The 25,919-nt window shown below is 37.7% G+C and overlaps 1 protein-coding gene across 1 annotated transcript in view; it reads left to right on the plus strand.

Annotated features, from left to right (window-relative positions):
• LOC308701113 (hydroperoxide isomerase ALOXE3-like) overlaps nucleotides 1-25,919 on the plus strand; it is a 49,838-nt gene that overhangs the window by 17,293 nt on the left and 6,626 nt on the right. The window contains exons 4-14 of the mRNA XM_081383204.1: nucleotides 10,096-10,297; nucleotides 11,407-11,488; nucleotides 11,610-11,732; nucleotides 14,783-14,880; nucleotides 15,625-15,794; nucleotides 15,907-16,050; nucleotides 16,561-16,764; nucleotides 17,801-17,887; nucleotides 18,061-18,230; nucleotides 18,613-18,734; nucleotides 19,071-19,171. Of these exons, the coding sequence (XP_081239330.1) occupies nucleotides 10,096-10,297; nucleotides 11,407-11,488; nucleotides 11,610-11,732; nucleotides 14,783-14,880; nucleotides 15,625-15,794; nucleotides 15,907-16,050; nucleotides 16,561-16,764; nucleotides 17,801-17,887; nucleotides 18,061-18,230; nucleotides 18,613-18,734; nucleotides 19,071-19,171 (1,503 nt within the window). The remainder of the gene's footprint in view (nucleotides 1-10,095; nucleotides 10,298-11,406; nucleotides 11,489-11,609; nucleotides 11,733-14,782; nucleotides 14,881-15,624; nucleotides 15,795-15,906; nucleotides 16,051-16,560; nucleotides 16,765-17,800; nucleotides 17,888-18,060; nucleotides 18,231-18,612; nucleotides 18,735-19,070; nucleotides 19,172-25,919) is intronic.

Raw genomic sequence — 25,919 nt, forward strand, 5'->3', positions numbered from 1 at the left:
GCTGCTCATAAGTCATTCTGAATAGACACATAACCAACATATATTTAGAAAGCCAACCCTTGAGAGTTTACAGTTCAAGACTCAAAATTAACCAGACTGTTATTAATATTGAGATATATAAGCTCAAACATAAAACAAAAACAACAAATATTAAAAATATATTTATTAAATATATAAACATATTATGTGAATTTAGGATAGCAACTTATAACCACAACTATAGTGTAGCCACAACTGTGGTCATGCTTCATTTCAAGTCTGAGAATGATATCTCTAAAATTATGCATTTTATGAAGCCTATTGTGAGACCATGTCAGGGGAGAATTCTCAGAGAAAGCAAACAAGTTTCTCAACAAATAGTTTATTGCACTCTAAACACCTATTTACTGTCTCTGACTATGTCTGGCAAGGATAACTGGCCCCATTCATGTTCTTTTCATTTAAATCGACCAAGCTTTCACACCTGTGATGGTCTTCATCATTCTTTTATTCTTATTCTTTTGTTTGAATGCAGCCATTATAGCCTTTCTTCTAGCATAATGCTAAGCCATTGACACATAATGTGTAACCCTCATAGACTATAATCCACCTATTAACTTAAGCCTTGTCAGAAAACAAACAACTAAAAAATATTCTTGGAACTTTTAAATGCGAATTATTTTAAAAAAATGATTGTATGGAATAGACAGCTCCTGCAGCAGGTGCATTAGCACAACAGTTAGCCTCAAGCTACATGACACAATTTAATTTATTAATATTACACTTTTATTTAAAGCTCACTTTAAAACACCATCGAGTGTTTGTATTATATTCCGGTCGCGGTTTAGGATGGTTTTAAGTCAGAAAACGAATGTGAAATATGTTATTTTTAGCATTTTATATGAAGCTATGGGCTATGCTTATCCTTACCTTTATTTTTTATTCATATAAAAATACCCCAAATCGCACGAAAATAACACACAAAACACACATACTTAAATCGTGCATTTATTAGAACTTGTTTCGGTGAAGAAATGTCACGTTCGCTTTGTTTATCATGAATGTGCTGAATCAGGAAGTATACACAGGACGCGTCATGCAGAAGAGGTCACGTTGAATCACATGATGGTGATTGACAGCTGGACAGCCGAATCATATTTCTTCGAGGTCATGTCTGTCTCAAATCAGGAAGAGGAGATACACAGCAAGCTCCGTGCGCTGTTTCAGCTGTTTATATGGTATTATTCAGTGAAAAATGAATAGGAATTGTATTCTGCATTGTCGAAATATTTTACTAACATATGATAATTAATCAATATTTCTCCAAATATGCGCACCATTGTAATAATTGCCCTGACGGATTCTGTTTATTATATGTATTTGAGCACAAATAAACCGGAGAAGACGAGAATGGATGTTGTGTGAGTGATTAATTCTATTCAAAATAACGAACGTTACAGATGAATTATTTTGCACTCCTGTCATAAATTAAAAAATTAATGTCACTGCAAACCAGTTTAATCATAAACAGTGGTCAAATATCGAAGCTGGAGTCTTGAACCTTCCATATGATGCTGATTTTGTCCAGATCAAGTAAGAGTGTGATGTTTTAAAATAGTAATGCATTTTGAACAACAAATAGTTGGGATCACCAGTGATCCCTGCCAGGCAAGGGGTCAAATAGGCCTTGTCCAGGTCATTCAAAGCTTTGTTGTGAAACTGTTTTCACCAAAATCTCTGTAAATCAGTCAATTCTGAAGCGATTTTAACCTGACATGAATGGAAATCAATAAAGTTCAAATAAGCCCAAATAAGGAATTGGATTGGAGGTGAGCTTACGTCCGGGACGGCCAGTTATTTAAAATCGGAATTTCTCTGAAATAAAAAATCTTTGGAGACTTTTGAGATATTGTTAGTACACAACTGGAGGAAATATATCACACTGTGCAAGTTATTTTCGGAAATTTTATTACAAAATTCCTACATATTGGAGCTTTAAAGGTACAATATGTAAGAATTTTGCATTAAAATATCCCATAATCTCAAGGCCAGTGTTATATATTTTGTTAAGTTGATTACTTACAATATCCCAAATGTTTCCAACAATTTTTAAATCGTAAGAAAATTGCGATTTTAACCAAGGAAACGGGGCGTTAGAGCAGGGGGAGCTGGGAGTCGCCAGTCAGTGGCGTCATATCCGCGTTACCCTCGGTTTCCGCTCGTACTGCGTGGAGTCCTGGACAAATGCGGAAGTTGTAGTTGTAGCGTCTATCAAGCAACAAACGTTAGCTTGTTTCTTGCAGTCGTTATGGAACACAATTATTCTTTACCGATTGCAGCTGGTTCTGTCGACAAAGCATGCTTAATTTTATATTTTCCACATGTAGCATTCGGTAATAGTTATGTTTATTTAAGGAAAGTATTATTGCTTTAGATTTGTGTTTAATTTATTGGCATTGTTTATCACGTCTGGTGTTTATGGCAATGTAAATAAATATAGCATATGTTATACATAAAGACTAATCAGTGTTTTAGCAAATGATGTGAGTATGTTCGAATGTACTTTTACAACAGTTGTTTAGAACATGTAAAACTGCACCGCGTTATCACAACAATGAATTCGACATACAGTAACATCTATGATAACCAATTTAGTATTAAAACTTTACTTTACTTTTCTTGCGGTTAATTCATTTTAATGAAATAAAAGTGTGATGAGGTTTAAGAGTCAGGAAGGAAGAAGACAGGGGTCGGCGTGACTGGGACTCGTACTTTATTAAAATAAAGCAAAAAAAAAAAAAAAAAGTCGTGCACAACGCGCATTCACCGTGGCAACCGCGACGGCACAAAACAGTTCAAAAATGAGAGCTCGGATCCACCGGTTTTCTTTCTCTGCGCCCAATTTTCTCTCCAGTCTCTGGCCGTTTCTCAATATGCGTTCTTGTCTGTACTTGCGTTCTTGTGGACTTGTGAAACGTCATCAGTCGCTGACCAAGTACCGTCCCAATACACAAGTTTGCATTTTGACAAGAACGGTTAAAAATCCCGGAAGTGTTCTTGATACGCCCATTTTACCGAGGATGCATAGGTTGGTAACTTGTGTGAACTTGACGGCAGAAATATCCCAGCATTCATTTCAGCATTCGAGGAACGATGTCAATACAGCAAGTCGTTTTTCTACAATTTCGTACGCTATTTCATCACTAAATTCACTTCTGAGAACATTTAATGCGAGAAATCAACTGTGTAGATTACAAATATTGGCATTTTTCGAAAATGCGCTCAAACGTTTTCGGAAGTGAGAATCTCCAGCGTAGGTAGCTTTATTGTTATGAATATACATTACATAGTGTACAGTTGTAGAGTAATCCCTTGAGCTGAGGGTAGGCTTAGGCGATAAAGCCTGGCTGTTACTGTCAATAATTCTCGTTATGTTTGGCCACTGCAGACGGCGTCTGTGCGGGGGTGTTATTGCGCAATACCAGCAAGAACACATCGTCTCAAACTGTCAGTAACGCTCTGTGTGCTCGTCACCTTGTGAGTTCATTCTTCCAAGAACAACTAGCAAGAGCGTTCTCCCCAAGAACACAAGTCCGTTCTTTGCATTCTTGGTTTTGAGAAACACCCTCTCTCTCGTTCCAGCGCGGCTCATAAGCGTCTCTCCACGCGGATCACAGCAATAAGACACAGGTGTTCGTCATTTGCGCTTGACCTACTTGTGTCCCGCTCGTCTCTTCTCTCTCCCATTACAGACCGCGCTGAACCACGCCCCCCTCGCCACAAAAAGCATGTCATTATAAAAATAGAACTTAGCCTCATCCATGAACATGATTTTTCGATTCCCGTCTGACTGATTTACATCCACGGTGGAGTTTAAAACGACAGTTCCCATCATTCCACGCTCCTTCACATCGTCATCAAGCTACGCCGTTGTTGTTGTTTGGAATGTAGCGCCCTCTAGCGGCAAAAAAAATCTTGCATATTGTACCTTTAAAGTACTGTATGCCTCTGAATCTACGCCTGCCTACCCTCATATCAATATCAAATTTATTTCTAGAACACAGTTCCAGTAGTGGGATTGAATGTGAGATTGAATAAGTCACTCAATAACGTCCACAATGGTTTCGCACACCTAAATGGCTGTTCCCTCAAATAGTGCCCTATTTAAAGTTTTTGGGCTTTTAGTAGGAATATGTTAGCCTTACTGTTATTTCTAAGCTAGTGTGCACCAAAACAATGACAAAAAATAAAGAACAGATACTCAAAAAGTGTACTTAAGTACAGTACTCAAGTAAATGTACTTTGTTACTGTCCACCTCTGGATGTTTTACACAACAAGGATATATTCCCATTGGGTTGTTGGATTTTCATGTTTAATGGGAACTTTAGACATGATGATTTTTATACTGTACAAACTGTGTTATCCCCTAACTCTAATATAACAGTTATGAGTAGGTAATCTACAGACATCTAATGTTACGGAAATATTATCATGGTACAGTTCAGCCTATTATTGATTTTTATTTCCACTTCCCCTTTATCCAAAGAGACGGAACTATTTGCACTGTTTTTATCAATGGGAAATACATATATTTATACTGTGATATACTGTGGCTCACATTATTGGGGTCACTTGCAAGTCGCAGCAGCACGAATTACGTGACCAGCAACATATTTCTGCTTTAGATATTGTGCGTAGTGGTTTCAGACATTATTTTATTAAAGTGCATTTGTCAGTGCCGCACTCGTACTGACTCTTATTCTGCCTGACAGAAAGAAAAGCTCGTAGCTTACTGAAGGCGGAGCGTTTTGACCAATCAGATTAAAGGGGCGTTTCAGCGCCACCCACGTGTGTAAATGAAATATCGAACCTATAAACCGATTTGAAAACCACAAACGAAAAATTAAAAATCGAGCCAAAATCTCATTTTTCGTTCTTTAAACTAATCTAAAAAACGAATAAACTAGCTGGTTTTCAATTCTCGTTATTCCATTCCAAACAGGAAATCAAATGACCAAAAGATACACGGACCATTAAGACACATCACTCGTTCCTGAGTGACAAGTATTCGCTGAGTTACGGTTCATTTTTGGACGCGTTTCAGAATGGACTTCACTGACAGAGAGAAGGCAGAGCTCGCATCATGTTTATTTTTCTTTATTTGGCGAAAAGCACAACACTTTGTTTTTATTGTGAGTATACACAAAAAAAAATAGACACTTAACTGGATCGAATGATGTAAAACACTTAAATGTAAAAACAAAACCAACAGAGTATTTTGACTCTCTTTTGCACTGATAAGAAAAAAAGTGAGCAGATCACGCCGGCGTGATTGCCGACCCCCAGGGACGGACTGGGGCTAAAAAACAGCCCTGGACTTTCTCCCAAATAGGCCCATCTTCCGGCCATTCGCCTAGCCGTGTGCGACAGACACTAGCCAGGATGTCCTGATACTATATGCCACAATAATGTAGCCTATCAGACAAGATATTCACAGCAAGTAACATCTCAAAACCAACGATGATTATTGGGGTTGTGTTTATTAATGAAGCCTCAGCCTTCAAATAAAAACAAAAAATGTACAATGCCATAAAATACAAATAATGAAATGTCACTGCAGGCAGAAACCCCAAATTACACAAACTTGTAATTATAAAACATATAGGCTAGTTACTATACCAGGGGTCTCCAACCTTTTTGTGTGCGAGGGCTACCTCAAGGGATAAAATAATCTAGAAGGAATTTTTATTTGTTATACTCCAATATTTATTATACAAAACATGGTGAAGCTTTTTTACTTTTCACCATCATATGGGAAATAATAAAATATCTTGATATTCTGGTTCAGACTTACAAACGTTACAAACAATTCCTGAAAAATTATGAAAATATTTATTGATTTTTTTTGTTGATTTTCTTATTGTATGTGTTATCAAAAACAGTAGCCCAAACATTTAGTATAAATATAAAGGAAAATTAAAATAAAAATAAAAATAAACTGCCATAACTTCTAAACAAAACATTACTGCATTAGGCCTACATTTAATAGGCTACATTTATACATGACTATATTAATATAACAGCATTTTAAATATGAATACAGGCTCATTTCTGCCAAAAAAAAGTTTGTTTTACTACAGTTAATTCATAAGTTGTGGAGTGAAATGTCTTTTAGCTGGTTTGTTTCTCGGAACAATGTTTCGCCTGGTTTTTTTTTTGTTTGTTTTTTTTTTTTTTTTTTTTTGCGTCAATATGTTGAGAATATCAGCGCTGTTTCATCTGGCTTTTTACAAGCTTAAATCACATAGTCATTTGTGGGTTTATAATAGAGATAGATAATTCTGCGCTGAATTGAAATGCTTCTCAGTGGATCGCGCAGCTCTGTGTAATAGCCTAATGTTCGCGTGATCGAGGTCAGCTTTGTCCGCGATCGCTGTTTTTTTGGGCCGAGCTGATAATGCGCTGCTCAGATCAAACACGTTTTGTTCCGCTTTTTAAGCGTTTGCCATTTGATGTTTCTCACACGCAACGCAAATGACAGCATATAATCAAAGAGAGTTGGGTAATTTTGTAGAGGCAAAAGTTCAAATTGAAACGTTTAGTTGAAAAGGTCGCAAAATTAAACCATTTATTCGAAGTCTGGAACCCCGACGGAAAGTTGGGGCAATTTATAGAATGTGTTTAGCGGGCAACTCACAGGCACCACGTTGGAGACCACTGCTATTCAAATATAATGTAAGCAAATTTAAAAGTGCAGCCTTATAAAACGAACTTTCCGTCAGTGACTATAGGCCGACTCTTCTTCCTCAGTTGTTGTTTTTTACACGTAGCATATAACCCAGCAAACATTTGGACGTTTAATGACCGTTGAAAAGACGTCCGTCCGAGACGTCCCGTCATGGTTGAAAAATAGTTCCAAAATGGAAGTTGAACCGACGTCTCTTCTGGCCGTGAATTCCACGTCTCTTCTGCGCGTCCCTGGACGTCTAAATGCGTCGTCATATGTGTTTAAATGTGTTGCTGCATAATTTAAGTGTATATATAAACCTGCATATAAAATAATCACACACCTATTGTGTAACATCGTGAAAGACAATCAAGTCTTGAGGTTTAGCCTACACATCTTGACAAAGGTTCTAAAAAGGTCCAAAATTGGTCCAGTCAGACCTGAACGTCAATAAAAAGTTTTAATCACGTGTACATCAAAAACAATAACACATTATTTGTGGACATAAGCAAAAAAGAAGCATGTTCTGATTAAGCACAACATTTTATTGATATTGAACAGCCAAAATTTCTCTTTATTTTTTTCAATGTTTAACATTTCGTGAGCTTAGAATTTTAAGGTTCTATCTCCACTTTTGGTTGAAATTGAGTTTTTGACAATCTGATCCATTAGGTGTTTATTAATGCCTGTGTGGTGTTATTTTTGTAAAAAAAAAAAAAAAATTGTTAGTAGTTATTAATAAAATAAAAGGTTCCATCTCACAAAACATAAACCGAGTTTAAAAACTTTGATGCTCAATAAACTACAATAAACGGAGATAGAACCTTATAATTCTAAGCTCTCGATTTGTTAACCAAACTAAAATACCAATTGCAAAATACTGAATTATTATATAAAGATAGTTCACCCAAAAATGAAAATTATGTAATTTACTCACCAAATTCCAAACCTGTATGAGTTTCTTTCTTCTGCTGAACACAAAAGAAGATATTTTGAAGAATGTTTGTAACCAAGCAAATAGAGCATCCACTGACTACCATTGTTGGAGAAAAAAATATTATTAATGGGAAGCGACATCTGCTTGGTTACAAACATTCTTCTAAATATCTTTGTGTTTAGCATAGAAAGGTATACAGGTTTGAAACATGAGGTTGAGTAAATGATGACAATTTTCATTTTTGGGTGAACTATCCCTTAAACACATTGTTTGGCTCATTTTTTGTATCCACCACCCCCAGCTCTTCCTGGAGTGTGTTTCAGGTGTTCTGCCATTGCTGCATCAATTTCAGAGTCTGTAGCATGTGGGCTCCACCTCTTCACATCATCTAAGGGAAGAGAATATATTTCTTTTTAAAATAAATGAAAATTAAAAATTTGAGGTAAATGACATGCACTTATTTTCAAAATATTTGTATGGTCTTCAGCTAAATTCAAAACAGCATTTGTCCCCTGCCTCTTCAATACCACTGTGGTGCCCTTGAGAAAGACCCTTAACTAGGTGTGTAACAGTGAGAAAGTGAACAGGACATTTCTGATAAAGACAGGTGGGCTGTGATGTCCCCTGAATAGACATGTTTAGCAATTCTAAAATTACAAAAATTTTAAAGCAGTTACTGAAAACATACATGTTCAAATCCAGCTAAACATTTCATTCTACTTCAGATAATTTACTTTCTGAAAGAAACTCTCAAAAGGCTACATTAATAATTTACAGTAATAACTTTGACTGTATCATTAAACATACTTTATGGTATACCGTCGTATAAGTTCAAAGCAACTTTTAGCCCACTAGCTAATTTTAGCCAAACTCAGTTAACGTTAGCCAATTTCAGTTGACAAGGTGGGCATCATTTCTTTCGGTTCATTCATGTCAAACAAGTAAAACTCTAGCACGTGAATCTAATAATACAAAATGTACGTACCCAACAGTAGATTTTTAATAATATGGACCTCAATTCCTCCTCTCTTCGTGGTTGTTCAAACTTCAGTGTTCCGGAGTGAGTCTATGGGGAAAACGCGTTAACATCTCGTGAGATAATCTAACCTATCGCGGGATTTGGTAATGTCGGGAGATCTTTTGTTACATCTTGGCAGCACAGTTTTGGCAATTACATCCAACTCAGACATAAATGGTGACCAGATATATTTCTGTTTTACATGCATACATTCCATAAAAAAAAAAAAAAAAAAAAACCCACAACGTATCAGGTTGAAATAATGACTAAAATGCAGAGGCTTTGCATTCACTTAACCACACTGGGAACTGTGTGATTATAATTTATTTAAACAAGATAAAGTAAATATATTTACTTTGTATACAATTCGTGTATTTCATAAAGATAATTCCTGGGTTTTTTTTTCCTCTGTCTTGCTTGACTAGACGTGTACGTCAGTGGACGTGTATTCACAGCCTTGACGTGTAAAGGACGTCAGTGGACGTCTTCACAACCTCTTAAAAACTACTTGGGCAATTAAATTAATTTTTGCAGTATTAACCATGCAAGGATTAAGCACAGCTTTTGCATATTTCACAAGGATTCCATGATGGAGGGTCATGATGGACTATAAATGCACGTGTAAAAGACGTCGCCAGGTGACGTCCTCTCACCCGATAAAGTTTTAATAAGTTGTGTGAATACGTCCACTGACGTGTAAAGGACGTCAGTGGACGTATTCACACAACTTATTAAAACTTTAATTTAATAAAAAATTGTATTAATTATTGCAGTATTAACCACGCAAGGATTAAGCACAGCTTTATCACAATTGATTTCATAGAGGGTCATGATGGACTATAAATGCACGTGTAAAAGACGTCGCCATGGTGACGTCCTCTCTCACCCGAAACACAACATGGTATATATTGAACTACACGTAGCTAAAAGTCAAAATAACAATTATACATGCAACCTCAGATAACTTATGCACACATGTATCTGAATGCATTTTTAGGAAATGTTCTGTGTTACATATTTTTATCGATTTATGCCGTCATACCGCGACTATTTTTGGCCAGGGACACGACGTTGCCGTCGGACCAATGTTTGCTGGGAAGTGATCATATTAGTGCCCCTGCTGCTGGCTGTTCATATTGCTTTAATAGACTCTTTTTTTTTCTTTTTTTTTTGTGCCGACGGCCCTCGGTTGGACGGCCGTTCTGGACTTTTCCAGAACGCACCGATTGTCAGTCCGTCCCTGCCGACCCCAGAGGGTTAAACCAACAGTGTGGAGTTTTGGACTAAAAACTATCAGTCAATGCTACATTTGGAAGATAAATGAAAGAGTCCTTCTCTGAATTTTACCCCCCCCCCCTCCCCCAACTGCATATTATTCTTTTTTTTTTTCCTTACAATGGCTCTAATACGCCATTGCACATATGTCTCTTTAGGAACAAGAATTTAAGATAGACTGTAAAGCATCCCTGGGCGAGCTCATAACAGTCAAGCTCTACTCCAAGCCGTTTATGGGTCTTTGCGACCAGTGGTTCTGCGATAAGATCAAGATCAACACGCCAGAGGGTCATGAGATTTTGTTTCCTTGCTACTGCTGGCTTGACTGGAACGAGAAGCTCTATTTAAGACCTGCTAAAGGTAAGCACTCCAATTTCAAGTCATGGCCAAAATTAACATTTACCGGTGTACTTGAAAGTTCAGTGGTGATGTCTTGCAAATATACTGCACCCCCCAAGAACCTGTGAGCGGACGTTGCAACGTTGCAGAAATAGGAATCGTTTCTAAAATAGAGTCGTCGCGTGTCGCCGTCGCGGCTGGTTAGGACAAAAACTCTGATTAACATGGAAAATAACCTTTTATTGCATGTCACGTGTAGTTAGGACGCGGTGTTACAAAAAAGTGCATATTACAATTTAGGGTGATGGGTTCTCAGAGGAAACTGTCTAAGTTATGTATTTCAGAAATGTACATATACAAAATCACAGTTAGTGAAAAATGTATTAATTTAAACAATGTAATAATTTAATGCAGAAATAATGAGCACATTGAAGTAAAAATACCAGTTTGTTAACAAATGATTATGACATTTAGAAAAATTTAGCATTGGTGCTTGTTTGTTCTCTATAAGCTTATTTTTCTCATGGGAACCTCAGGTTAGTTCACCACAATGACACGAGTCCCCATGAGTCTGTGTGCATTCAGGTTTAAGTCCCCATCAGGATAGAAAAACATGTACACACACACACACACACATTTTTGTATATTGCAGAAGAAATCCTTTAAGCGAACCTTTGTGTCTTCATATGACGGAGAGATAATGTCAAAAGTGTCAGATGCTCAAATAAAGTATAACTCCTGCACAGGGTCAGGACTAGAGATTACTTGGCTGTCATTGTTATGATGTTCATTGGGTGATGGCTTGCAGATGTACTGCGTATGTACTTGTCATTCATATGTTTTTTTTTTACAAAGACATCTTTTTTTTATGTATCTCAGAAGACTGTGCTATATTAGCTATAGACTAATGCTACTATTAGCCTTTTTCAAATAAAGCACATTTGTAATCAAATTAAAGTGTCTAAGAAAAAAAAAATGACATGGATGACAAGTCATCGTCCTATGGTCAAGAAACGATACAAAATATAGCCTAGCCTAGCCTAGTTTTTTTTTAGGTTTTTTTTTTATGTTTTCGAATGCAAACATAAACAAATTTAGATTGTGAATTAATGTTGGCATTTGCATTTCAGCTTCACTTGTGTTCCTGGACAAGAACATAATAGCCCAAAGACAAAGGATGAGGCAGCTAGAGGAGCAACAAAAGCTATTTAGGTTGGTGGGCAGCACGCCAATACAAGTCGGGTGTAACAGTGAAGTGTCTGTGTTATATTAAAATTAATTCAGAGAAATGAAATTCCTTCCGTTGAAATACAGCTGAATATTCTACCCCCAGGTGGCGTGTGTACGCTGAGGGCACGCCTCAAGTTATTGATTGCGACACTCCCCTCACTCTGCCGCCTGAAGTCCAATTCTCTTACACAAAGGAAAATGAGTTTTATTACACCGCAGCAACGCAGTAAGTGACCAAGTCATCTTTTAACCCTCCTGTAGTGTTCATCTCTTTGTTACACACTGTTCAGTGTTCACATGTCTGCTGGATCCAATATTGGGTTTTTAGAACAACACAACCATAAGAATGTAGGGAACCAACTGAACAGGTGTCGACTCTATTTTAATTGAAATTACAAGCAATATGGACAGTAGGCCTATTCATGGTTAATCTTTGCCATATAGGCTTCCTCTTCCAGATCACAGTTATTGGTAGCAGCAGCAGGTTCCCATCAGTGTAGTTTCACATGAGGGAGAAGATAGATTCTCGTGCTTAAAATATATCACTTTTGCAACTGTGTCTGAGTGTTGGTGTAGCTTCTCACACTGCACGGCATCTGTTTTTCATCAGATTAACAGTTTTTTACCATGTTTGCTTTTTCTCACCTACGATTTACACATTTCTGTTGCATCCAGGTTAAACGTGCGGATTCGGTAATGCGATAAATCGCGGTAATGGATATGCACGATATTGTTATCGCGGGCACTTCAAAATACCGTGAAAAATAATAGATCCGAATTTAGATTTTTAGAACACGCATTAGCTTATTTTCCATCAACCGCTTAAACAAACACTGCGTATATGCTGTGCAAAACACGTGCGCACTCTGATGTAAACAATCCCCGCATGTATAAGCACTGAGTGCATGCGGCGCCGTGCGCACTCTAGTCTAATGTAAACAATCCTCACATGGAGAAGAAGCATGGCGGAAGGAGGAACGCTGCCGACGATTTATCCCCCAAGTTCCTATCCTATCCCCCTTGACACTTTTCACAGCTCTCATGCCACACATCTTTATCACGCAGAGAATAGAGCTGACAACGGCAGACAAGACAGAAGGTTACTTTTGATATGAAACTAATTATCAGCTCTCGGGTTCTGTCCATTTTATTACGAAATTCAGACAATAAATACAGTTTTGGCGCTTTTAAATGTGACGTGACGGATCGCTGTAGCGCCTCAGTAAACCGTTAATCTGTTACTTTTTATTTAAAGATACAGTACAACTTATTGAAAGGTATTTATGCCTCACACATAATATCGATCAATCAGTGTTTTTCAGCCACGGAAAGAGGTCAATAAAACTGCAGGAGAACAATTGTCACATAACGTTACATTTACCTCAGGAAAGCCATTTAATGACCAACACGTTAGTTGAAAAAATAGCTATAGAGAGGAGTATTTTGCTAAATATGTGCACTTAATTACATATTTATTATATGTTTACTTGTGTCATTACATAATTGTTATTATAATGAAAACAGCATTATATTTAATTTGTTATTTTTAACCTTTAATAATACCAGCTGACGTCGGTAGAGTTGTTCATACGTAAATTAACAAGGCTTAATTTTACAGTACAGTTGCACTTTACTTACTGAGTAAATTGTAAAAACATCTGCAAGAACATACCCAGTATTTAAGATGTGCCATGACATTAGGGAAAACTGTTCCTGCGGGGTAGTTACCTGGTAAGTGTAAGGTCAATTATTTGATAAACCCTCTATAAATGGGTGTAGCAATGAACAACAACTATGTAAGACAAGGTAATTTATTGGAAACTACCGTCTTAATTTCAAGATAGTAATAAATAAACATGGACTGTTACCAACATAACCCTAGGATAACTACACACCTAACTTGAACTGATGGGTAATACTGGAGGTGTTTCTAAAAATTGGCTGCCTACATTCTGAGGAAGTACACAATTAAATCTGAGTTATTACCAACCTAAACAGGTAACAAGTACACAGTACTTTGTTGAGTTGATATTTAACAGTGGTGTTTTTCCCTGGTAGTTTCTCTGTAATTGCATACTAATCACCTTAAGTAATTACACACTAAAATACTATAATTTACCATATGCTTACCAGGTAAATACTTAGTGGTTAGTTTGTAGTTTCTCTGCATTTACATACTTGTTACCTGTGGTAATTACCAATAACCAACTATAACTTACCATATATTTACCAGGTAAATACCTAGTAATTAGGGAACTGTAAAAGGAAGGGTTACCGCCTTTATTTGTTATAATTTTGCTGACTATGGCTTATAGCTTATGAAACCCATGAAATCGAAATTAGAATATTACATAAAATCACACAGTAATTACACAGTGATACCATGGTCATTGAAGCAGGTTTTGGATCTTTTGGCAGTGTGGGCCGGTGCAAATCCTGCTGGAGAATGAAGGAAGCATGAAGTGCTCTGAACATGTCCTGGTAGTCGGCTGCGTTGACACTGGGTTTAATAAAGCACAGTGGACCAAAGGCCTCTTTTCTGATGAGAGCAAATTTTGCATCTCATTTGGAAACCTGGAGGAAGAATGGAGAGGCACACAATCCAAGATGCTGGAAGTCCAGTGTGAAGTTCCCACAGTCTGTGTTGGTTTGGGGAGCCGTGTCATCGGCTGGTGTTGGTCCACTGTGCCGTCCACTCAACGCAGCCGTCTACCAGGACATTTCCAGAGGACTTCATCCTTCCTTCAGCAAGCAAGCTTTATGGAGATGCTTCCTTCATTCTCCATCAGGATCTGCACCGGCCCACACTGCCAAAAGAACCAAAACCTGGTTCAGTGACCATGGTATCACTGTGTAATTACTGTGTGATTTCATGTAATATTCTAATTTTCTGAGATTTTGATTTTGTGGTTTTCATAAGCTGTAAGCCATAATCATCAAAATTATAACAAATAAAGGCTTGAAATATCTCACTTTGCATGTAATGAGTCTATATGATATATTAGTTTCACCTGTTAAGTTGAATTCTTGAAATAAATCAACTTTTTGATGATATTCTAATTATATGACCAGCACCTGTATATTCAGTGTATTTTGCATGGAAGTGGATGGCATTCGCAAAATAGCTTTGTTTTCTTAAAGACAGTAATGATATAATATCTAATAGTAACTACAGAGATGCTCACAACTAAAGCTAGGATGGACCATAGGTAGTATATCAAGGTTAGTTACACTATTAATGTTTGCACTGTGTACCTGTGTATTCTGTGTGTGCAGGTTAGCTGCTCTGAAGCTAACTGGATATGCTGACTGCAGAAATTCATGGGAAAGCATCAGCAAACTGGACATTTGTGGAAACAGATCGAAAGCAACTGGTACTCATCTTAAATGAATGAACTGTTCAAAATGACTGTATTGCAAATAAAGTACTGTCTGTACTGTAGCATCCCTTACTGAACATAAATATATGGGAATATACTGCAAAATATAATGCAATATATTACATAATAAATGTCCATATATGGGAAACTAGTGCTTATATTTTTCAATATAATGCAATATATGCATTGACCATGTATGGATATATAATAATGCATATAAAATATTTATAAATGAAGACAAAAAAAGCATTACATGTAATATTCACAAGTCTCTTGTCTCTTGGCTGAATACTTTAGTACATGCAGGTGTGCTTGTGCTTTTGTTAACTAGCTTGAATATATGAAAAACTTATATATTTTTTTTTATTATTATTTACATTATATTACGATCTATTTTTCTCTATATATGTGTATTTATGTTGTATGAGTAATTAATTATATATCGGCAATATATTACACATGCAGTACCATATCTAATCACACATACATCTATATATTATGAAGTGTATTACTGAATATAAAGTTACATACATTATGATATATTAGTACATATATTGTCACATATTTTTCAATATATAAATATATTTTATATACGGCAATTCCTTATGTATTATTCAAAACATTGTAATATATTAACACACTATATTATTGTTAAACCATTTAATATATTGATCATTTATATATGGGGAATATATTTTCGTTCCGTAAGGATATGTTCTGACACAGCATGCTTTGCAGAATACTGTCAGGAAAACTGGGATAAGGACGAGTTCTTTGGCTACCAGTTTCTGAATGGCCTCAATCCCATGATGATCCAGCGCTGCTCAACTCTGCCTGAGAACTTCCCTGTCACAGATGACATGGTCAAAGACTCCCTAAGAGGGAGCAGCTTGGAGGAGGAGATGGAGGTACGCTACTTGCTCCTGGCAATGATTTGCAGTGACTGGGTCTGGTTTGCTCTGGTTTTGTCTCATTTCCTGGGTTTCTTAATTTTTTGGTGTGATCTACCCCCATACCCAGAAAGGGAACATCTTCTTGTCGGACTATGAGATGATGGACGGGCTGGTGGGGAATGTTGTCGATGGCAGGCAGCAGTGTCTCACGGCTCCCCTGGTCCTGCTGTACTGCAACCCTCATGGCATGATGCTGCCCATCGCCATTCAGGTGCGTATCTTGCATCCAGAGTGCAGAAATCCACAGGTTATGAATATAACCTCGGCTCTTTGAGGGAGAACACAAGACATCACGCTGTATGGGACATCGCTCCTTGAGCATGTAGAGGGATTAGAATTGGCTTCCGCTGGGAAATGCTCAAGAAGCGATATCCCAGGGTGACGTCGAAGTGCTTTGACCGAAACAGAACTACATGGTCAGTCTTTATTAAATTAAATACAGATGAATAAATCTTGAAAGATGAGGTAAATAACCGAATTATTACAAAGAAACAAAGAAAAGGTGATATATAGATAATGTACAACTGATGAGTAGGCAAACTTGTCTGAATGATTAAACATTAAATAAACCTTTTTTTAAGATGTCAGCATCTTTATAGAGTAATTATGACAGATGCTGTGGAAATCCTTTCTCATTTTCTTAAAAGAGAAAAATAATACTCAGATTCCCTCAGAAACCGTTTGTACCATTTTCATGTATGTTCAAACTTAATCTGCACAGTTAATGCAAAAGCCGAGCAAAGACAATCCCATCTTCCTCCCGACGGATTCAAAGGCTGACTGGATACTGGCTAAGATCTTCGTCCGAAACGCAGAGTTTGCTGTTCACGAGCTGGACTTTCACCTGCTGAGGACTCACCTGCTGGCGGAGGTGTTCACCGTGGCCACATGGCGCAATCTTCCCTCTCCACACCCTCTCCACAAGGTATTGAATCTGTCGCGGATGAGTTGGTTTGACGTGTGAACGGCGAGGGCTCATAGAACAACCGGGGCGTGTTCCAGACATGCCACATCCACACACACACAGAGAGAGAGAGAGAGAGAGAGAGAATGATAGACAGTTAAATAATGTATGTTACTTCTATAATATTTGACGGCAGGGGAGTTTTCCAGCTGTAGTCTGTGGTCACAGCTGTCTATTTTACCTCAGAGATGTTGCTCACTTAAAAAGCAACATGACATCATGACTTTGCGTAAACATACACGCCACTTTCAAGTCAAGTGGCGTGTTATTTATACGCATTTTGAGCTTTCCGCGTGTATGTCCATGCGCGTGTATGTGTACGCCGTTAAACGTCCGAGTGATTCCGCGTGTATGTGTACGCCGTTAAATGTCCGAGCGAAACGGAGGAAAATCTACACCTGGGGAGCAATATTTTTTTTCCTAGGATGGTAGGGGAACACTCATAAATGGTATTAACCCCAGTGATGGGTAGGTTTAGGGACGCGGTTGGGTAAGGTCATATATATATTTATATACAGTAATGTAACGTAAATCAACGCGTTCATAAACACGCTGAAAAGCGATTATGCGTGTTGATGACACGCCAAAAATGGAAATACGAATTGGCGTGTCATACATACGCCATTTCATGAGATCAGTCTGTAAAAAGCCTGCCCTTCATTATTTACCTTTGGAGAGCGGGGCTGATCTATAGCCTGTGGTCACAGACTACACAGAACATTAGGTACACAAGTAATGTCTTTCTCAAACCCATTCACCTCCCTCTAACAATTCTCTCAAAAAATAGAATCATTCTGTAAATAATGTAAAAATAACTGGAATGGAATTCTACATACAAAAGCAGGCTTGCAGGTGCAGGCACACACACACACGCAGGTGCAATAACGCACACACTCGCAGACAAGAAATTAAAATTCATTCCTCATTCATATATTTTTATCTTCAAAGAATGTGAAGGCAGTGAATGCTAATCTCTTACATACTTTTGCTTCTGTAGCTCCTCTTTCCCCATATCCGATACACGCTCCAGATCAACATCATGGCCCGGAATCAACTGATATCCAAGGATGGGTTCTTTACAACGGTATGCATATGTCATGGATAAAGAGGCACTAAAGGTCTTCAATTATAATCCAATACACTTTTTGTTGAATTCAGTTCACTATCCTATGTTAGGGTTTGTTTACTTTGTTTATACAGTAGCTTTTAACCTAACTTTATGTCATGTCTTCTCTCCATTAATGATACTACTCTTAGCATGCAGGAATAGGTGGAGAGTCATTGGAAGAGTTGCTGAAGCGCGCTACTGCCTCCCTGACCTACAGCGCCCTCTGTCTTCCCGATAACATCTCTGGGAGAGGCCTGGAGACTGTGCCCCAATACTACTACAGAGATGACGGGATGAGACTGTGGGATATCATCAACAAGTATGACTACCAGTGGAGTTTAGTCTAGTGTTTTATTGATAGGCATTATGCTTTCTACTCTGTGTGTGTGTGTGTGTGTGTGTGTGTGTGTGTGTGTGTGTGTGTGTGTGTGTGTGTGTGTGTGTGTGTTACATAGTTCAGCCCTAAAAACTGGATGTACTAATACATCCTGGTGCAATTTCTGATTCATATTTCAACAAATACAGTGTCCGTTACACAGGTTCATGGGTTTAGTCAGTAAGCACATGCTGTACATGTACTGTGTTGTAAGTCGCTTTGAATAAATTCCTGCTTAAGTAATAAATGCAAAAGAAAATGTACAAAAAAAGTAAAGCTGTAAATATTGTAAACCTGGAAAACATCTGACTGTGGGTGCTTACAGGTTTGTTGCGGGTCACTTGTCACACTACTATCAAGAAGATGAACACGTGCAGAAGGACACAGAGCTGCAGCGCTGGATCAGTGAGATATTCACCAATGGCTTCCTGGGAAGTGATGCCTCAGGTCTGTTATCAATCCGTTATCAGGGCTGTTGCAGTTGAAGATGCTGCAAGTGTGATTTCAGTGTAATTCACTGTTTTATGGAAAATAATTGAACCAGGTCAATAGTCAAAACTAGTTTGAATTATGGCTCCACTTGCTATTTCTGTGCTAGTGTGTGTGTGTGTGTGTGTGAGTGTGTGTGTGTGTGTGTGTGTGTGTGTGTGTGTGTGTGTGTGTGTGTGTGTGTGTGTGTGTGTGTGTGTGTGTGTGTGTGTGTGTGTGTGTGTGTGTGAGCGCGCATGTATAAACATCCTAAACTGAGTTCCTCACAGAAACAGCCTTTCTTCTTCTTCACAGGAATACCATCATCTTTTCAGACATTGAAAGAGCTTATCAAGTTTGTCACCATGGTGATCTTCACTGCATCAGCCCAGCATGCTGCTGTAAACAATGGACAGGTCAGTTGGTACAAGTTAATTCAATTGAATGAATTCCAATCTCACAGAGCCATTAAAGCTGCAGTCCGTGTGTCCTAATCTCATACACTTTTCCTCAAATCCAGCAAATTGCTCCACACATTACTCAAGCTGTACATTCAGTGTCACGTGTTCATGTGTTTTGATTCATAGTTCTGTTCTAGTGTTTTGCAGCCTGTGTGTTAAGCCGAGTGCACACTGTGGGATTTTGGCCACGATTTGGTCGTCTGAGACAAATTGATCAAATCCTAAAAGATTCCTCTGATCTTTGGCTAAATTCTGAAGTCTTTGACCATTAGTTTGACATGTTCACCGATAGCCGATTAACCCTCTGGGGTCTGAGCTGTTTTCTGGGCCCTGGAGGTGTTCTGACATGCTCTGACATTTGTGCTTATTTCTGTTACTTGTGACATTTTCATGGCTAAAGTCTAATTACACTGTATTCAGCACAAACTCTGCTACAATAATATATCAGCATCATGTGTGTAAAAGTTTGTTGTTTTGAGATAATGACATTTATGTCATGTCATCAGCAGAGACTTGTGAAGTGTTTTCGTGCTTTGTTTTTGAGGTAATGAGCGAGACGCGTTCCATGTGGAGATTTGCATGTGAATATCTTTTGCGCGAGTGGGCGTGTTCAAATTAAAAATGAGCAAGCGTTTGAGAAGCTGGACATCTTGTTGGTTTTATACAAATTACTTAAACAGAGAATATTTGTTTTCAGTTTCAATCCAATCATTTAAAAGTACACACTTAAATGTTTATAAAGGTGTATGGCTCATAAATGTGTGACAAGTATTCGCTGAGTTTTGTTTCAGTTTATAGACGTGCTCAAGAAAAAAAAGTTCACAGCGACAGAGAGGCAGAACGCACACCCTGTTTATTTTCTTTATTTTACAAAAGCACAATGTTTTGATTTGATTGTAAGTGGACACATACAAAAGTAGAAATATCACAGATTCTTTTTTTATATTTCGCGTTTGCCGACCTCAGAGGGTTAACAAACTACTTGTCTGGCCTTAACATTTTTATACTGAATTGTATCACTTCAGGGTAGATACGTGAAACCAAAATTATCCCGACAACGCTTTATCTGTAGAGTGGTAAAGGGATCCTTCACAGGGGAGAGACTAGTTGGCACTTCAGCACTGCGTTGTCATCGGGTCCAAGCGAAGGTCCTTCATCAGATCTGGATACGGCCTGGATCTGGCAGGCTGCAGGAAAACCTCGGGATAAACACAGACACTAAAATTAGCGTAGATGCCATTCTTCTTATGATGTAACGAGTACATCAGGATTTATGGGAAGTGTTCCCAGTTCTGGCTGACCTAATATATGCAGCCTAACATTGAATTATAGAAGTCTATAATGTGTTATGTGAATGCTAGGTCAAAGAGATGTGTCTTTAGTCTGGCTTTGAACTGACAGAGTGTGTCTGCTTCCCGGACAATGGTAGGAAGACTGTTCCAGAGTTTTGGTGCTAAATAGGAGAAGGATCTACCGCCAGCAGTCGATTTTGATATTCTAGGTATTATCAACTGGCCGGAATTTTGAGATCGTAATAGACGTGAAGGACTATAATGCGTTAAGAGCTCGCTCAAGTACTGCGGAGCTAAACCATTCAGTGCTTTGTAAGTGATCAGCAATATTTAAAAATGTATACAATGTTTAATAGGGAGCCAATGCAGTTTTGACAGAACTGGGCTAATATGGTCATACTTCCTGGTTCTGGTAAGAACTCGAGCTGCTGCATTTTGGACCAGCTGTAGTTTGTTTATTAAGCGTGCAGGGCAACCACCCAGTAGAGCATTACAATAATCTAGCCTTGAGGTTATGAACGCATGAACTAATTGTTCCGCATTTGTCAATGAGAGCATATTGCGTAATTTAGGATGGAAATATTTTTAAGATGGAAAAATGCGGTTTTACAGATACTAGACACGTGACTTTCAAATGAAAGATTGGTATCAAAGAGCACACCCAGGTTCCTAACCGACGACGAAGACTTAACAGAGCAGCCATCAAGTGTTAGACAGTATTCTAGATTATTACTTGTGGATGTTTTTTGTCCAATAATTAGAATCTCTGTTTTTTCAGAATTTAGGAGTAGGAAATTATGAGTCATCCAATTTTTTATATCAGCAATGCATTCCGTTAATTTAGTGAATTGGTAAGTTTCGTTAGGTTTTGAAGAAATATAGAGCTGACTATCGTCGGCATAACAGTGAAAGCTAATTCCATGTTTCCTAATGATATCTCCTAATGGTAGAATGTACAGCAGGGATGGGCAGCTCCGGTCCTGGAGGGCCACTGTCCTGCAGAGTTTAGCTTCAGCCCTGATAAAAACTCACCTGCCTGTATCTATCTAGTAAACATTGATTGCCTTGTTCAGGTGTGTTTAATTGGGGTTGGAGCTAAACTCTGCAGGACAGTGGCCCTCCAGGACTGAAGTTGCCCATCCCTGATGTACAGAGTGAACAGCAGCGGTCCTAGTACTGAGCCTTGCGGTACGCCATACTGAACCTTTGATCAATAAGACATCTTTTCATTTACTGCTACAAACTGATTACGGTCAGATAAGTATGATTTAAACCATGCTAGTGCAATTCCACTAATGCCAACATAATGTTCGAGTCTATTTAAAAGAATGTTGTTGTCAATAGTGTCAAATGCAGCACAAAGATCGAGTAACACTAATAGAGAGACACAACCACGATCGGATGATAAGAGCAAATCATTTGTGACTCTAATGAGAGCTGTCTCAGTACTATGGTACGGTCTAAATCCTGACTAGAAATCCTCGCAGATATCATTTATTTCTAGAAAGGAACACAGTTGTGAGGATACTGCTTTTTCTAGTATCTTTGACAGAAAAGACAAATTCGAGATCGGCCTGTAATTGACTAATTCCGTATGATCAAGTTGCGTTTTTTTAACAAGCGGTTTAATCATAGCCAGCTAAAAGGTTTTTGGTAAGTATCCTAGTGACAAAGGTGAATTAATAATATTAAGAAGAGGATCTGTGACCTCTGGAAGCATCTCTTTCAGGAGCTTAGTCGGTATAGGGTCTAACATACATGTTGTCGATTTAGATGATTTAACGAGTTTAGTAAATTCTTCCTCTCCTATAGCAATAAATGAATCAAATGTTTCCTCAGGGAGACTACAATGCACTCCATGATGCGATACTGTAGTAGACGGTTGCATAGTTATAATTTTGTCCCTGATATTATCAATCTTATAAGTGAAGAAGTTCATAAAGTCATTACTGCTGTGCTGCTTGGAAACTTCTGTGTTTGAAGCTTTCTTTTTCATTAGTTTAGCCACTGTTTCAAATAAATACCTAGGATTATGTTTATTTTCTTCTAATAGGGTTGAAAAATAAGCAGATCTAGCAGCTTTTAAAGCCTCTCTGTATGCAATCGAGCTCTCCTTCCATGAAATGCGAAATACCTCTAGTTTTGTTTTCTTCCAGTTGCGCTCCATTTTTCTGGCTGCTCTCTTAAGGGCCCAGTGTGCTTGTTGTACCATGGCGTTGGGACTATTTTCTTTTATTTTCTTTTGAGAGAATAATGTTTATGCATGGTTATTAAATAAAATAAAAATGAAAGTTTCTGAAATAAGACCTCAAAACACATACTAAATGTGTGTCCATGATACTTTTGACTAATGGATGTTGTCGCCTAGAGTTTTTGCTTCAAAATGATCTGAAAATCATCCTGCCTAATCATTCACGTATAACAATACATTGATTTAAATTTTGTAAGACACTTTTTGTTAGAAAAGGCAATATGCGTGTGGGCGTGAATGATCATGAATAATGCTCTGATTCACACCTGAGAAGACAATGACCTGCATAATGAGCCTTTCAGTCATGTATGTCTCTGAGAGGGAACTAAAGAATGAGAGGACAATTCTTATATATATATATATATATATATATATATATATATTAGTGGTGGGCATAGATTAATTTTTTTAATCTAGATTAATCTCACTGTAATCTTGAAATTAATCTAGATTAAAATGGCTCATTTGAATTCTGCCGAAGGCATTCAGAATATGTGTGCTACCCAAATAATGACTAAAGGGCACATCTTAAATACAAAGTGACATTTAAAAGAACTTGTGAAGAAATGCCAGAGATTTTTTTATTATTATTATTAAAACTAACATAATAAAGTATGAATTATTATTGTTATTTTTTTTTTACTTTGAGCAATGATGGAGCTATAATAGACTCTTCTTATGAGCATATAAAACAAAACAGCTCCTTGGAAAAAAATTAAATGTAGCCTAATATTGTAGTAGTTATAAACAAAGGTCTATTTTTAGTTCAGATTAACATTTGAGGGCAGCAATTTTATTCATAATGTCATGAATAATGGATAGTTCATTCATGGCACAATGTTTCTTCCTGGCTTCCACGCACTGTTTGATCCGTTAATAACGGAGAAATGCGAATGTTTCTCACTAGATCTCGCAGCAATGTTATTACTTCTGTGGCGAATTAAAATGCTTTCTTTACTGGATCTCTTAGCGCTGTGTAGTTACAGTGTCGCATGATCACGATCGCGCTGCTTTGGTCCAAACTGATAAACAACGGTCCGTCAACCACACAATAAGGAGTAGCTCAGTTTCGTTCCGCTTACATTACGTTTGCCATTTGATGTCAGACAATGTTGTGGTCGCGCCAGCGTTTCTTACATTATGAGCGCGCTTGCAATGCGCAACGCGCCTACATTTGAAATAAAGAAATTTTGGTCGGCAGGAAAAATGCTCCAACAAACCGTTCGGTTTGAAAATGCGTACCGAACACTGAACCGAATTTGGCTAGGCGTACATCCGCGCTAAAATATCAAGGTGAAAGTCGTCATAGCTTGCGTAGTATAGTCCCAGCTCCCAACCCAACTTTGAGAATAGATTAATATTTTTTTTACCGCCCGATAAGAGTCTCACGTTAACGCAGCACGTTAACGCCGATAACGGCCCACCACTAATATATATATATATATATATATATATATATATATATATATATATTAGTGCTGTCAACGTTAACGCGTTAACGCATTCGATTAATTTTTGTCTGGTTTAACGTGTAAGGGATAATCCACGGCTAGCCATGCATTAAAGGATTTTAATGCACGACGTAGAGGCGAAGAACCACCCGACGCGAAGCGGAGGGTGGTTGCCTCTACGAAGTGCATTAAAATTCTTTAATGCATGGCTAGCCCTGGATTATCCCGCTTATACCTTGGTTATTTGCCAAGTTAAAAATAAGTTAAAGCTGTAACTGATGTTTACAGTGTATATTTTTAACAGACGTGTAAAAATGACGGTTATTTCTTAAGTTAAGGCTCGTCAGTTCTTGCACTCCGTCCGCTTTAAATAAAGTAGAGCCATCAGATTGCTTTTATTTGAATGAATTCACATTTATTTAAATTCATTATTAAAAGAGAGAGACAGAGAACTGAAGGAGAAGGAACAGAGAGAGAGAGATGCGTGCGCGAGTTACCTGTGTGCGTCGATCTCTTCTTTAAAGTCTAGCAGCTACAGTCCCCTCGTTGCTTAAGCATATAGCTAACTTAATAATTTTTTAATGGATTTATTACAATTATTTATGAATGACAGGCAATACAAATTAAACGATATTCAAAAACCATCCATTTAGCCTACCTAAACGTTTCCATATGCGTCTCTCACTCTGCTTGCAAGTGTATCTGTGTTATTATGGTTACCAATGTAGCGGATTAATTTCGAACTGTAATCAAACTGACTGGAACTACCTGTGCATTAAACGGTTTTACTGCACACCTTCCAGCCAATCAGAATCGAGTATTTAAACAGCCCATGGTATAAGTTAAAATATTTAATGCAATTAACGCAGCATCCGTCTTTTCTGCCATCCGTTGGCTAGCTTTACATTATGATCACGCTCTTATTCATTTAAATGCTTTCAAACATTTCAAGCGCGGCAAGACAAAAGAGAATGCGCTGTCTGTGAATGTCCTTATGTGACACACACACACACACACACACACACACACACATAGACAGGGCGCCAGAATCCAGTTCTCTTTCGCGCTTGAACTAACAATAACAATAACAATCCCAAAATGTCCGTTTTGTCGATTATCCTCATAAGAGCAGTCTTAAATGATTTATATAAAGTCTAAAATGAACAAAGAGTTGCGAGAGAATGAGGCGCGTGTGAGATCCATAGACAGTAAATGGTGAGATCCGCGTGTGTGTGTGTGTGTGTGTGTGTGTGTGTGGCGTGTGTGTCTGCTCTTAAAGGGACAGCAGCCAATAAAGCTTCCTGTCAGTAAAGTTAAAGAACAAAGGGAACAGAGAAAATGACTCACTGCTGTTGACTAAATAACTTTTGTAGCTTTAATAAGGATTAACTATTTAATTTATAGTTTATGCAGTGCAGACTGCATATAACTTTGATAACTTTATTAAATTTCTGTATATTTCCTAACTGTTAAGACAGGAAGGGCACGAATAAATATGACATTTATTATGGGTTTATGTTAGCATTGTTTTAAGTTCACTTAAATTAAAAACTGTTATATTTTTGAAGCCTAATAAATGTGAAAAAAAAAAAATCAGTAGCTGTATTAATATCAGTAATACTGGCCTTCATTCATAAAAAGATGCCATTAAACAATTATTTAAAAAATACTGTCTTTATGTTGTTTCTACATTAATTTGATTAACTGTG

The sequence above is a fragment of the Scardinius erythrophthalmus genome (genome assembly GCF_964197995.2).
Source record: "Scardinius erythrophthalmus genome assembly, chromosome: 13".
In the NCBI taxonomy this organism is placed as follows: domain Eukaryota; kingdom Metazoa; phylum Chordata; class Actinopteri; order Cypriniformes; family Leuciscidae; genus Scardinius; species Scardinius erythrophthalmus.